This window comes from Tauraco erythrolophus, chromosome 4 (genome assembly GCF_009769465.1).
Source record: "Tauraco erythrolophus isolate bTauEry1 chromosome 4, bTauEry1.pri, whole genome shotgun sequence".
NCBI lineage: Eukaryota > Metazoa > Chordata > Aves > Musophagiformes > Musophagidae > Tauraco > Tauraco erythrolophus.
Window position 1 is genome coordinate 30,734,305 of NC_141468.1, and position 15,252 is coordinate 30,749,556.

General features: G+C 37.4%; 1 protein-coding gene across 12 annotated transcripts in view; it reads right to left on the reverse strand.

Moving 5' to 3' along the window:
* The window catches only part of FOXP2 (forkhead box P2), a 202,336-nt gene that overhangs the window by 177,788 nt on the left and 9,296 nt on the right, over positions 1-15,252 (reverse strand). For 2 of the 12 annotated variants that reach the window (XM_086609774.1, XM_086609771.1), the window contains exon 2: positions 6,257-6,262. The exons of the other annotated variants lie outside the window; for them this stretch is intronic. In XM_086609774.1, the coding sequence (XP_086465900.1) occupies positions 6,257-6,262 (6 nt within the window). The remainder of the gene's footprint in view (positions 1-6,256; positions 6,263-15,252) is intronic. 12 annotated transcript variants of the gene reach the window in all.

Consider the following 15,252-nt stretch of genomic DNA (forward strand, 5'->3'; position numbering starts at 1 on the left):
CTGAGCAGATACCAATTTATCTGATCAACAATCATGAAGGCGTGGGACAATGCAGATGAACATAGCACTATAAAAATATTATGCTGCTGACATGTTGTAAATGACTTTTTCTGTTTGACTCTCTCCTACAGCATTGTTTCTTTGAATCACAATGCAATGCTAAATATTTGTTTTGCAATGCCTAAGGGAATCTATGTATTGGCTGTAGCAACTAGACTGTATTGAATTTTTTTTAGAGGCTTTTACACAACTATTAAAAAATCCTCCAATTCTGTTAATAAGCAGAAATGTTCATTTTACTTTGAAAAGAAATCTGTTAACACAAATTGTTCCAGTATTCATACTGAATGAGAATGGCACTAAGGAAGACTGTAAAATATGTCAATCTTACTTGTTTTTCTTTTAGACATAATATTAAAGAAAAGTATGAAGTCATCTTTCTAAAGATTTTAAGATAACTTTAATTTAAAAATAAATTAGTGCTCTATTTTTTCTAAAATTGGGCAACATGCCCCATTTCAACTGTGTCTCTGGCTGCTTGAATCACTGACATTTATGAATGAAAAACATCAGTAAAACAATAATCACTGCTGCCAAACCGAGTATTCAGCTTACGAAAATTTTGGAATATTTATCCATGAAAAAATGACTAGCTTAGAGTATGAAAGAATTAGAACACTTAGAACTTAAATTTAAAAACAAACAAACAAACAAAAAAAACAACCAAAACCATAAGAGTATATTAGCTCTGTCTTTTTTTTTAAGTTATTTTATTAGATTTTCTTCCATTTTTGTGGTCTTTAATGTACTTTAGTTACACCAAACTGGACCTACCTGCCTGCTCTTTCTCTCCTCACATAAGGCACTTAAGAGAAATTAATCCATCAATGTTTTGCAACCCTTCAGAAAATTACTACCAAAAAAATAAACACTCAAGAATATTGAGTGTCATGATTTTAAAATCTTGATTCAACACACATGTTCAACTTCTACAACATATAAATCATTTTCACAGGTTTGTAAACAGTAACTGTCTCCTACTTTCTGTAAAATGGAGGAACAGAACCCGAAAGCTCCAAACTAATGAACAAACATAAAAGTTACTGAAAACTGTTATAGTACAGTTGGGACAGGAACCAGAAACTACTCGGATCTCACTAATACCCCAACAAGCTTTTAAGAAAGCTGCACACACTTCTGTCTTGTATTAATGACCCAGGATGCCGTTCTCAGAAATACTGAACACTTTATCTTCCAGAGAACCTTGGGTTTTGAGAGTTTTCAATACTTCGGAAGAGAAATTTTACTTAATGCACTTCTTCAGGCTTTTATTTGTCTACCTTATCTAAGATTATTTCAGCTTCCTATTCCACCCCATCCAATACTGTCAAGAAGCTCTACATCCAAAATTTCCAAAGCATACCATTATTTATGTTATTCTCTTCCTATGTATATTCTATCACAATTCTGTAAACCTCTGTTCATGCATGGAAGACATACAGCTACCAAGGAATCAAAGCTATGAACTTAAGTTTCCAAGTCAGTCTTCATTATTTATAAAAAATAAAGAAATACATTTCCAGGATGTGGTAAAATGCGCAAACCTTGGCCTTAACTGTATAATGCCATTGACATTAGAAGTTGTGTGCAGACTGTTAGGCTGAGAGACCACAGACAGCCTGAACGCTGAAAAGTCACAAATTTAGTACAGGACATTTCCACCAATCTAGTATCACAGAAGATGATGTCAGAGGGAAGTTTTCAGAACGACTGAAGCTAGAATACTGTATTTATGTATTAACTGCATTTGCAGTGGTTGCTCATTAGTTGTTCAATATCATACTGTCACGTTTTGTTATTCACAGATTGGGAAAATGTTATAAACTCTAATTCTGTCTTCTGCAAGCTCTCTTTCCTCCTGTTTTTGCTCATCCCCTTTTGTTTCTGTGTACTCCTTTGTCCTTTCTTCTGCATTGCCTTTCCTTTAGCAAATCCCAAAGTCAGTCCTTGTGGATTTTTCTTTTCTACTTTGTTCTACACACGTTCTGATATCTTGCTATTTAAAAATAGTTAAAGCTAAAAAAATGCAACTGCAATTTATGTGTTTGGTCTCTCCTTTTCCTGTTGCAGCTACCAGAATGGTGATCACATATTTAATGCTGGCAACCATATTACACCTAAATTTCAGAATTGGCCTATTCTCCAAATTGTTCATCCTCACAAAACACAAGCTAAACTCTAATTTTCATTCCCATCCCACTCTAGCTATAACAGCTAGCCCTCTCGTTTTACCCCTGAAGATCACCATACATATAAATGCATCAAAATAACAATTTTCAGCAGATTGTTAGAGACAGACTGTTTAACTAGGAATAGAAGTTCATAACATCTCTATTTCACTGCTACGATCTTGACATCTAACATTTTGTGTATTCTAGGGAATATCACAAAATGAGGTAACAATGAGGAATACGCTTTAGACAGTAATCAGAAATGCAATGGAATTCCTGAACTCTTGTTCCTTCCTGGATACTGTTTTCTGTTTTCCTTTTCATATTTCTTGTTAGTCTTTGTTCCTCAAACTATTGAAAACAGGTATCAGTAAATTGTGGGCTGGAAACGTAACACTGAACATTTATTTTTAATACTGTTTGTAAAGTTTCTTATGGATATAGGTTTCTCTACACTTCATTATTCTCACTAACTTTTTTTTCCATTCTTTTCCATGTTTGCAGCCTTCCTGTTCCCTGTAACTACTACCCTCTATCTTCTGTACATTTCTCTTTTTCCTCCTCCAGATGTGGTAGGCTATCCTGCCTCTGCAGTGTTCTTCCAGTCTCATCCAAACTTACTGTGCTTTAAAGACTTTTAAACAAAAAAAAATGTATCTTTTTCACAAGTCTTCAGTCCTGTTAACCATCATGATATTCCATCCTGGCGTTGTCTCCTCCATTCCCTTCTCTCAAGTCAATAAAGATAAGCAGGACAATTATTTTAAAATCCTCAATTGCCTACACATGTAAACATGCAGCACAAGCACAGTCAGAAGCAAAAGGAAACTAAGAAAAAAATCAAATTAAAAAACCCAAAAAATATCATTTTCTACTGATTTGTAATATAAACCTTGCAGAACTTTCCTGCATCAAAATCCACATGATGCAAGCAGTATTGCTCTTCATCTTGAACCAGAGGAACACAACAAAACTGCTTTTGCCAGAGACAGAAAAAACTCCACTCCTCATCTCCCTTCACCTTTAAAAAGCATACACTCCTCGAGCCTCCCAGTCTTTCCCATGCACAATGCTGGGGCATGGAAGAGCTGAGAGAGCACTTCCTCCTCCCCTCAGGGCACTTTAGGAACAATTGAACGGCTCCCATTTCTATAATCCAGCTTTCCTAAATCCCTAATTAGAGACTCTACTTTGATGTGGGTATCTCAAAGCTGGTTTATAACGTATCTTTGCAATTTTGTCACTAATCTGCCTTCTCCACACCTACCTAAAACAATTGAATAAAAATGGAAAATAAACCATCTCTAGCAGGATTACCACATCGTACAGCTATTTCATGAGGTTCTGGGCCGAATCGCTTTGGAGATTGGTGTGTCAAAAACCCCCACATTTTCAAAATTGAACTTTATGTTCAAAATCTTCAACACTACTCGTTTTGGTTTTGTTTGGTTTTGGGTTTTTTTTCCCCCTAATGATTATGTAGCATTACATCACTTGATTGAAAATACCTGCCCAGGCAGGTATATGTCCAAGCTTTGATGCGCCCAAAGACAAAACACAGCTGTAAGAACTTGTCCATTTGGCTCATAGAGCTCAAGGAGAGCCTCTGAAACTGGCCTCATACATGGCTGTCTTAAAATAACAACTATCTTTACTTCAAGCACATCAAATCAAGTTTTCAAACCATTCCATTTTTGTTTTCTCTGTGTGTGTGCAAACATTTTATTTTGCATACTGCATTTATTTTCTTACGAGTTGTGGTGCTCGTAACCAGTGAAGATAATGAAAAGAAAATACTGAAAGACAGGTTAGTGAAACACACAGCTTCGTAAGGAAGCAGAACTCTCTTTAAAGAGCATAAAGGAAACAAAAAAAAAAGGCAAAAATTTGTTTTCATGACAAGAATGATATTTATAAAATTCAATCCCAAAACACATATGTTCTTGTAAGCCATATATCTTTTGTGTGCTTTATAGCATCCCAGAGAGTTCAGAACATGCAATTGTTAAGAGAGAAGACATATACAATACCAAAGTATTCTCATAGCTTCCTTAACCATGTAAAGCTCTTCCCAAATAGATCATTTTACTGATGTGCATTACAGCAAGCATCTTTCATTGGAAACACTTCAAACAAGGAAAATTCCACAAGAGAGAAGGCTACTGCCTAATACATTGCAGTGATATGACCTCTTGACCGCAAGTTTTTTGTATGTGTATCACAAAAGGCTCTTGACACCTGTCATTTTCAGAGATTAATAAAAACATTTTTTTCAAAAAAACTATAATAGTGTTTGAGCTGAAACAGGTAAAATCAGATGCAGCATAGTGCAGTACAGCTATTCATGTTAACCCCTTTCCCCCTTTCTAGCTGTTTTAATTTTGGCTTGTTATTACAAATTCTTACAGATGGCAGACGTGTTGTATTAAAATTCACCTCTTTTTTGAGCAGCTTCAGAGAAGAAACGTTACCTTAATTTTAATTTGCCGAGAAACTCTTCTACAAATTTGATAGGTATAGCTAGCTAAAACTGCCTTTTAATTGATTTTTGTTACTGCCATAAGGTAGGACAGTATAGGTACTAGAAGGCATCAGTAATGGAAAGATTTCCCAGTATTTGTGTAAGATTGTACAATCCTTGTAAAATCAAAATATATAATAAACAAATTATCTACCAATCCATAATTATTTAAATACTTGAAACATGAAAGGTTTTCTTTGTTTGCCTTTTTAGTATTGTAAACATTTCTTGTGGTTTCAGGTGAAACTCTAGCCTCATATATTGCACAGGGACAAGATTTTACCCACAGTATATAAAATATCAAGACTCTTTTGGTGTGAATCAGCATGTTAATAACATACGCCTTTCTATACTGTTATTTCAGTCTGAATTTTACCACCACAGGTCTGTTGCTGCAGAGTGTTTGTATCTATGAACCATTCCAACCAAGCACCTGAAAATTCCTCCACATGGGAAGGAGGGAGGACAACCAACCCATATGGAACTATCCCATCTCAGTCCTGAGAGGATTCTACATCCAAATTACTACAGATTGTTCAGATTATGAGTGATCATACATCTGAGAAGCATTACTGCATCATGGCTGCACAACGTGAAGCTTTACACCAATTTGCACAGCTCCTGTGACAACATTCACAGCTTCTGTCACGGCTTTAAACTGAAAGAGGGTAGATTTTGATTAGATATAAGGAAGAAATTTTTCACTCTGAGGGTGGTGAGGCACTGGAACAGGTTGCCCAGAGAAGTTGTGGATGCCCCATCACTGGAAGTTTTCAAGGCCAGGTTAGATGAGGTGTTGAGCAACCTGGAATAGTGGAGGGTGTCCCTGCCCATGGCAGGAGAGTTGGAACTAGATGATCTTTGAGCTCCTTTCCAACCCAAACTATTCTATGACTCTACCACAGAGACAGTGAGGTCAAGCAGGCAAAGAACCAGGGCTATAAAGTGTACAGTGCTGAAGAATGGCAATTTAAAAAATACACTTAATTCACTGTCATGTACTTTTACAAGTATATCACACTAAACGTATTCAAGCAAATGCATTATTAGCATCTATTTCTTAATAGAGTATATTTTTGTCAGAAAAAGAAGTTACCACTGGGAGGATGCAGGGAATACTGCAAGACTGCAATAATGAAAAAGTACTTCAGAAAACACGATCCAGGCCACACATCTTCCTTTTCTCTTTCCACTCCTTTATAGCCTTCCCCTCTTCCTAGTCTGCTGCTCACCACCCAAATCCACTCCATCCTCTCAGCCCTGGCTGACCTCTCCCATCTCACAGCTGCTTCCCTCCAAGTCCTTCCATCCTTGCCCAACCCCTCTGGCTCTTCACCTTTTGCCACCCCTCATCAATCCACCACCCAGCAACTGTTCCCCTCACCTTACTTTAACATCCCAGAGCCCTTACAGCTGCTGAGGGCATGGTCAAGAGGTGCAGCGGTGCAGCCACTGGCAGCCCTGTCCTGCAGCAAGACGGGCTGGTGGGACGTGTCAGGACCACCTGCTGCTCCTCGCCTTCCCCACACTCAGTAGCTGGAGGGTATCCCCCCAAGGGAGATCGTTGCAGGAGCTATGTGCTCATCTCCTACACCTTCAGGTTGACCAACCATTCTGTAAAAAGGAAATCACTTGAGGTCTGTTGGCTCTGAGGGCTATCAAAGGAGCATGATACACTCCATATTCCCAGCTGCGTGCAAGACCATGGAAGTCTACTTCCCTCCAATTGTTAGAGACTGAGCCTGAGGGAGCTGGCTCCCCAAGGTGCCCATGGCCTTCAGAAATATCGTCCTAAAAGTTGCCTTTAAAAATACCTGAAACCTCACTTTTCAATGTTTCATGGCCCAAACATCAGATAGACCTCAGAAACAAAGACGGTCATTCGTCACTCCAAAATAACAGCAAATATAAAGGGAGCTTTTCAGTTCCACCATGAGGTGAACTGACCCTCACTTCTGAAGGTGAGCCGAAGAAGCTCTCCAGACAAGTCCGTTATCTGTCCAACTCACTCTCTGTTTTTTTTAAAATGCCTAAACAAATACTTAGCGTATCACATGCACTGCAAAATGTAGGGAGGAGAGTCAGCTCTTGTTTATCATAATATATATGTGTCAGGCAAAGATAACAGACTTTGAAAGAGTTTGTGTGTGATCCATTTATCAAAAGTGGCAGTGGGGGAGGAAGCTCCAAGAGAGTTGTTCTGGTGCCCTGGCTATGCATTTTATAATTTCCTCCCAAAAATCTTATTTGGCCATTTAATAGGATGGATTGATTTAAATCAAATTGTTTAAATCACCAGTTTTAATAACAATTTAAACCAGCATGCAGGCACCCTTGATTTAAATAGCAGATTTTTAATCTTGTTTTGTATTTGCCTAAGCAAAAGCTCTTTGCCACTGATTCGTTGAACCATTAGGCTACGCTGCTGCTCAATAAAACATGAGCTCTTATGTTAAATTAGTTGTTTCTTTTTGCTATTATGAAATGCACATTTAAATTCCTTATTTTTTTTTACATTTAATTAAGCTGGATATATTTCTTATTTAGGAAATAATATTGCTTTATTTTTTATCTTGTTACAGTGCACTCAGATGGAAATTAGAATTAGATTCAAAATAGTATTTTAAAATTGTTTTGTATGCATTAGATTATTAAAGTATCTAAAGTTTAGTCATTTATTATACAAGGACTATTTTACTCCAGTGAGTGAACTAGCCAATACTTTCTGATAACCAGAGGTGTATTTTCAAAAGTGGCTAAGAATACGTACAGATACACAAAGAAACATCTCCCCACAGTTTCTAAAATGAGTTAGGTACTTGACTGCCAGGGAAATAACGTGGAAAATTAAAACAAGTTAGATTGCCCTTTTAGTTACCACTGAATTTTTCAGCCTTGAATTAGCATGTCCATTGAGAGGCAACAGAAACATGTTCATGTGGAGCAGAAACATATTTCTGCAATAAAAAACAGGTAAGTACCAGCATTCACTCTAATTAAAAACGTTTGAGTGATAGACACTTAGATGGATGACATGGCAACATTTTTACAAAGAATGACTAGACTCAGAAATTAAGCATGTCTTCCTTTGATTCTGACAGCAATTAAAAAAGTAGAAGCCTTTGTTTCATTGAAATTTGAAGAGAGTTCACTGATGCAATAGGTCTGTTTTATCTATTTAAATTCTTACAATAGACTGCAGCAGTTTTAGACCTATATAAGTATTTTCGTACTTTAAATGTTAAATTTAAGCTGGGCTATTTTTGAAAAAGAAATCAATTTCAATGTAAATAAAGTAGAATTTTAAAGGTATAAATTTTTTTCCCTTAATACTACTTTGGACCCAACCCATCCTGAAGTCTGGATATCGAAACCCTAAAATATGTTGAAAGTTACATCTCTACAGAATGTCATGGCATTGAGTGATGATGTTTTAACTCATTCTGCTGTGCTGTAACACAGAAAAATGTACATGGTGAAATATTTTATAAACTTTACCAATGAGTTTACTTATTTACTGATAGGTCTTGTAGCCCTTAAATAACCTATTTGTATAATTAAGGATGAAAGGATGAGAGCATAAAATTGGAAGAAGTTAACTGTATAGCTTGGAAATTTTGAGCAACAATGCTACATGTTAAACATAACATTTGTCTTAAGTATGAGCTTGTACTTTTTATGACTATAAAATAGGACCTTTAAATTATATATTTCAGAAATATGCAGGCTTTTATTCCATTACTTCTGTTAAGTTATTACCTTTGTGTCAGCTAAGCTCTTTAAATATATGCTTATTTTTAGGACTGTGTTACACATTCCCTATTAAACACAGCAGATAAACATGTTCTTATGTCCTCTTCAATTAAGTAGGCTTGGTCCCTAAAGCACTTTCAATGTAAATTTATTGTGTTAAATTTATGTTTTTCTTGTTTCTACTGCTATACATCTCCTACTGTTTCTGCTATATGGCACAGTCACAAATAAGTTATAATATTTAGTGTTAGCATACATTAGCTACCCAACTCTAATATTAGAGATTACTGGCCAAATGCAAAACAAATCCATAGTGCCAAGGTATCTAAAAGATATTTTTACTTTCATTTTGTACGTTACTCTATAATTGGACTCTTAAAAAAATGGATGATACAATTGTTATGATCTGAGAGCATTGTTCATAATTTCTCATGCAAGTACTTCTTGTAATCTACATCATAGAGCTCAAATAACACACAAATTAAAATCCTGTGTTCAGTATACTTTTCTGGACTTGGTAAAATTTGGCTTTGTTTATTTTGCATATCTCAGAGTTCTACCACAACAGAAATCACACAGAATATATGCTTCCTAATCTATATTTTATGTTGTTAATGCTGATTGACTTGGATTTCAAAAGTAAGAGAATTTAGGTTAGGTTAGGCAACTTCAGCAAGCATAATTTTGTTCTCAGCTTCATACATGTACTCTCTTTTCTTTCAATGAGAGTAGTAGGGAAAGGAGGCATGTTAGCACAGCATTTTTTTCAGAGAATTCAGTAAGTGCAATATCTATACCATGCCAAAAAACAAGGTGCTTTCTCCTTGTGTGAAGAGCCCAGCAGCTGCAGTTGACAAGGAGACGTACTGGCGGTCAGAGGTGGCCAAAGAAAAAGACAGGCGTCAACAGGCATCGAGGCTGTAAACTGGGAAGCCAGGGCTGTAAAAATGGTATGTTCAAGAGGGAAGGATGGGTCAGTACTGTAAATAGGTGGGGACGTTCACTTGAGAGGGAATGCCAGTTAAGGTGGGAGAGAGCCAAGAAATGAAATGGAAACTGAGCATAATCTGCACGAAGGACTGCCCTGGATGCATCACAGGCCACAAATCCCGCTCTGCTTACAAGTGTGGATGTTCCTAACCCAAGCTGCTTCTGTCCCAGGGGCTCCAGAGCTTCTCAAACTTCAGTTCTCACTCCACAATTCATTTTCCTTCTCTGGTCTCTGCTTACTTGAGCCCCCAGTATAATTCATAGCTCCTGGTCCTTTCCAGTCTAATAAGCACTGCTGCCTTCTCTCTTGCTTTTGAATACAGGAACCCTATTCTTTTGCTGTAGATCAATTACAGAAAATAATTTAAAATCTCTTAACTCTCATGAAGCATTTATCCACTAAAACATATTTAAGAAACATTGATTGCCACTGAAATCCATAAGGACATTTTACATAGCCGTCTTTCCTCTTCGTTTTCATATTTACCAGATATGCATAGCACACCTTTCAGTAACTACCATGTTTGAGTGATTTAATAGAATTTTAAGGACTCATCTGTAAGTAGAGGGGAATAAAGTAATGCATCAACTTACCTATTTTCCTTGGTTTTCTGTGTTAAGTCAATGCTTTAGAATGTACTCTGTAAGACAGATTTCATTTAACATTTCTGGGTTTGTTATGTCTTTGAAACTTCAAAAGACATCTGTAAGTATAGTAGCATGTTTCTATATCATGTATAATCTTAAAAAGTCCATAACTTTGGGAAACATATAAGACTGCAAATGGATAAAGGCTAATGTTAAAGGCATTTCTAAAAGGACAAAAATGTATTTTTGTGTAGTCCATTACTGCATATAACTTAGATAAATTCTACTATCTTCACTGATGTTCTCACAAAGAGTGGCAAGAGTGTACCTGCTTGCCAAATGTTATGAATCCCAAAAGCAACTCTTTCATGAAGTCTTGCCTATTATTCATGTACACTGCTTGAATTTTCATTAAATCCATAATTTAAAGCTTCTGTTCTCATTTTCCTAGGATTTCTGAGAAATACTTCAGATATGATTAAAAAAATACTTAAACGTCACACAATTAACATTAATGATGCATTTACTGCACATCAATTACTCCAAGGATACAGATTAAAAAAATGATGTTCACCTCTTCAGCTGGAGCTATGCTCACTTTCTGAACCACTGTCATCCACTCCTCTGAAAGTCCGGTCTACGAAGGAAGTAGGAGCAAATCTTGCAAAGGATTGCCTGCTCTACATTCAGGCTACGATGGCTATTTCCTAACATGATTACTGTCACATTAAAAAACAGAAAGTGAACACGTATGTATTCAGAATGCTAGAAAGGTTTTTCTGTTATGAAAGGGGCTGGTAGGAAATACAAAGGATATCTTTTCCCTATGTGTTAGGTCCTCCACACCTGGAAGAATGCGCGAAATGTTCTGATTTAGGACAAATACACACACTCACATACAAGATCTCCTCATTGCAAACTTAGATAATTGCATTCAAACTGTGTTTCTCTTCATTGTTTGAAATAACACCTCAAGTATACTGAGGTTCCTGCTCCTTTCTAAGTTCACTAAAAACACCAGATAGGTACAATCTTCTACAAGGCAGTGTATCAGAGAAACCTTGATGCAATCCTGAAGTCTAGGACTGGATGGTTCCTTATGTCTTGTTTCTTACGATTTAAGAAAAAGAGAAGATGGGCTGTTTTTTGCCATTTCTCCTGAGGAAACTGTTAACAACGCCTCAAAGACCAACACAAGATGAACTGCTTCTGTTTCCATAGAACATTGTGTAGGCAAAAAAAAGAGGGTCTAAAGCATAAAATTACCTGCAACAATTGCAATTTTTTTGGAAAACAAACAAACAAACCAACCAACCAACCAAAACCAGCTTCTGAGGCCTGTAGCAGGCCTTCAGCACAAAAAACAATCAGATGCACAGATTTAGAGTGCATCTGATGATGGACTGGTGCTGCATCTGGAAGACTAATTTGTGAAAGGAAAGCTTTCTTACTTACTGGAGAGATTTGCTATCATTTTCTGTATTTTAGGTACAGTTAAAAGGATTAATAAAACAAAACACCAAGTTTATTATTTATAGAATACCTGGAGATATGACATACAGGGAACAGTAATCTTTCCTTCCTCTTTTCATTTTGATAAAAGAATTTCAAACAGAGAGTGCTCTGAGATGACAAATTACAGTGTGAAGGCTTTTTAAATATGAAAACTCTCAGTAAACTTAAAAGTATAGTTGGATTCTTGCACAGTTTGGAGAGAGGCAACTGATGAACCTTAAAAACATAAACATATAAAAAGATCATACAGCCTAAAGAAAGCAACAAACAAATAATATATGGATTCTCCTGGAATCGCTCTTTATATCTTGACAAACATAAATCAGGTTAAGTGTTTTGGTTTTGATTTATAAAAGTAGCACATTCTAAACTTACATATACTTATGTCCTACTCATATGCATAGATGCCATATATAAATGTTGCAATATACATGTTGTATATTACAATATCATCCCAAAGACCTAATGAACTGAACAATTATGATCAGGTGCATAATACAGGGAACTGTACACCAAAATAAAACACAAAAAATCAGTAACTATAACCTTCCCAGATAAGGGAACACACCTACATCACTCCCATTGCTGTTACAAGCAGACAGACATATATGAGCTAAGCTTTAACTAGGTTAGTAGGTACGGCCAGCTGTGCCAGACACAGCTCTGGGCAAACTACAAAAGTCAAAGAATCCAGGTAAATATTCAGGCAGTTGAGATTTTACTGTGCTCTACAATGCCGCAGATACAACACTAACAGCACACACACAAGCTAGTTTAAAGTTAGCTCAGATAAACCAGCTTCTCAAGGAAGTTATTTCTTCTCTTCTTTGACTAAGACTGTACCTCTTCTGGGCAACCCAAGGGAGAAGACAGGCTTTACATCACAACCTAAATCTTAAGGCTTAAAGTGAATTTCTTCCTTGGCTCAATCTATTCCCAGAGTTTTCATGTTTAAGTTCTTTCTGAAAGTAACTTAATATTTCTACTGCAATCTTATTCAGTCTTTTTTTTTGAGTAGCCACATACACATTTTGATGGGAGATGATATGCAGCTGAGCTCCTTAAATTTGGGTAGCAATTCATCATTCTTTCCAGCCCCAGATTTCTCAGGCACAGTTTAATATTAGAGACTCCAGTGGTAACATTTGGTCATTACAAAAATCGTTTGCTAGCTATCTACAACTTAGCTAGGCACATCTTTGGAATGAAGCTGGTAACAACTTCACTGGGATGGGACTGCATCCTAATTCTGTCTCTTAAGACTGCATTTCCAAGTATTTGATACACAATTACATTCTAGGATCAAAACATTCAACTTCTCAAAACATCTCCTATTCAAACTACAACAGCCACAGAGAGATGGACTCTGCTAAATAAAAGAGACTAAAACATTGGTATGCACAAGCATCAAGGTTGATAGAGAAAAATACACAGAAGTCGAAGTTTGTGTGGCCCAGAGAGACAGACGAGAAAGGGTAAAGGTGAAGTGAGCGCAATGTGGAGGGTAGGATTGGACCTCGACAGGCTGGAGAGGTGGGCCCGTACCAACCTCATGAAGTTTAACCAGGCCAAGTGCAAGGTCCTACATCTGGGTCGTGGCAATCCCAGGCACAAATACAGACTGGGCAGAGAATGGATCGAGAGCAGCCCTGAGGAGAAGGACTTGGGAGTACTGGTGGACGAGAAGCTCAATATGAGCCGGCAATGTGCTCTTGCGGCCCAGAAGGCCAACCGCGTCCTGGGCTGCATCAAGAGGAGCGTGGCCAGCAGGTCGAGAGAGGTGATTCTCCCCCTCTACTCTGCCCTCGTGAGACCTCACCTGGAGTATTGCGTCCAGTTCTGGAGTCCCCAACATAAGAAGGACATGGACCAGTTGGAGAGGGTCCAGAGGAGGGCCACGAAGATGATAAGAGGGCTGGAGCACCTTTCCTATGAGGACAGGCTGAGAGAGTTGGGGCTGTTCAGCCTGGAGAAGAGGAGGCTCCGGGGTGACCTTATAGCGGTCTTCCAGTACCTCAAGGGGGCCTACAGGAAAGATGGGGAGAGGCTGTTCAGGAGGGCCAGTTGTGATAGGACAAGGGGTAATGGTTTTAAAATAGAGGGAGGTAGATTCAGGTTGGATATTAGGAAAAAATTTTTTACCATGAGAGTTGTAGAACACTGGAACAGGTTGCCCAGAGAGGTGGTGGATGCTCCATCCCTGGAGACGTTCAAGGCCCGGTTGGATGAGGCCCTGAGCAACCTGATCTAGTTGGAGATATCCCTGTTCCTTGCAGGGGGGTTGGACTAGATGACCTTTGAAGGTCCCTTCCAGCCCTAACGATTCTATGATTCTATGATAAAGAAACTGAGCCAACAATGACTGATACAAAGCCAGCAAAAAGAATGAGGGAAAAGAGACCTCGTGGAAGAACAATCAAAGTCAGCAAGTGGAAGGATTCACTGGGAACGAGAAGAGATAATCAGTTTACAGATTTAAAATAAATCCTCAAATTAATAAAACAAATGATAACTTAGAGGTCAGTACAAGCAGCACCTATGGCCTCTTACTGGAAGCAGCCTACTCTGCGCAAGGCTTTATTACTACTATCCCTGAAAGACAGGCCTTATTAGTTTTGCTAATTAATCTCTAAATCCAACATCAAGCTTGAATTATTATAAATAACAATACATAAACACGTCATACCATGCAATATAATAATAAATGCTCTATTCATGCTTAAACAGCCCCATGGCTACAAAGCTTTTACACAAAATAATACAAAGTGACTACAAAGTAATTTTGAGCCTAATATGCACACTCAGAGATGTAAAATCCACCCATTCAGATTCTCTTATGGAGAGAAGCTGCCCATTCTAATTCCTGCAAATCACACTTAGCTTCAAAAGGATCTTCAGATTGTCTTCTGATAGCTTAAAATATTTGTGCAGTTGTGTTGGAGAGGATGTACAGGGCATTCGTTTCTTTGGCTGACTGGCATACTGCAGGACATTTTAAATTTTCAATAAAATCCATTGTTTCTTTGTAGATTAGTTTCATGTCCACTATGCAGAATCAGCGACTTATAATACTTCCTAAAATTAGTTACATATTTAGCAGGGCCCTCTTTAGATATTTACATATATGCAAGTTCTGCTTCTTTCTGTTCTGAGATCCCTTAAGACTCACTATGCACTCACTATGCAGATAGAAACAATTATTTATGGAAATAAATAAATGAAATAAGATAGAAATACCTCGTGTACCAAATAGCTATCAGTTGTGACTGCTGCCATACTGACACAAAAACCATTGATTTAAAATAATTATTTCTCCTTTGCCACACTTAACTAAATTAAATTCACACTAGAATCAATTTAATATTTCAGATAAAGTCATATGTATTTGTAAATACACATATATTTGGTGAGGGAACATTTTTGTTTCTTATTACATCATTTCCCTTGTCTTCTTTCAGTGTATTGATTATATGGCATCTCTTATTCATGGACTTCCATTATATTGTTGTACTGGTGTTACATGTTATGTCTCCCTTAACTTCAGAAGAGCTCCAGTGGTCAAGCTATATGATGGTACTTCTTTCTCATTACCATCAGCTTTCTCACTACGGAGCTTCACAGGAAGTTCAGCTACACTCCAGCTTTCTTTAATAC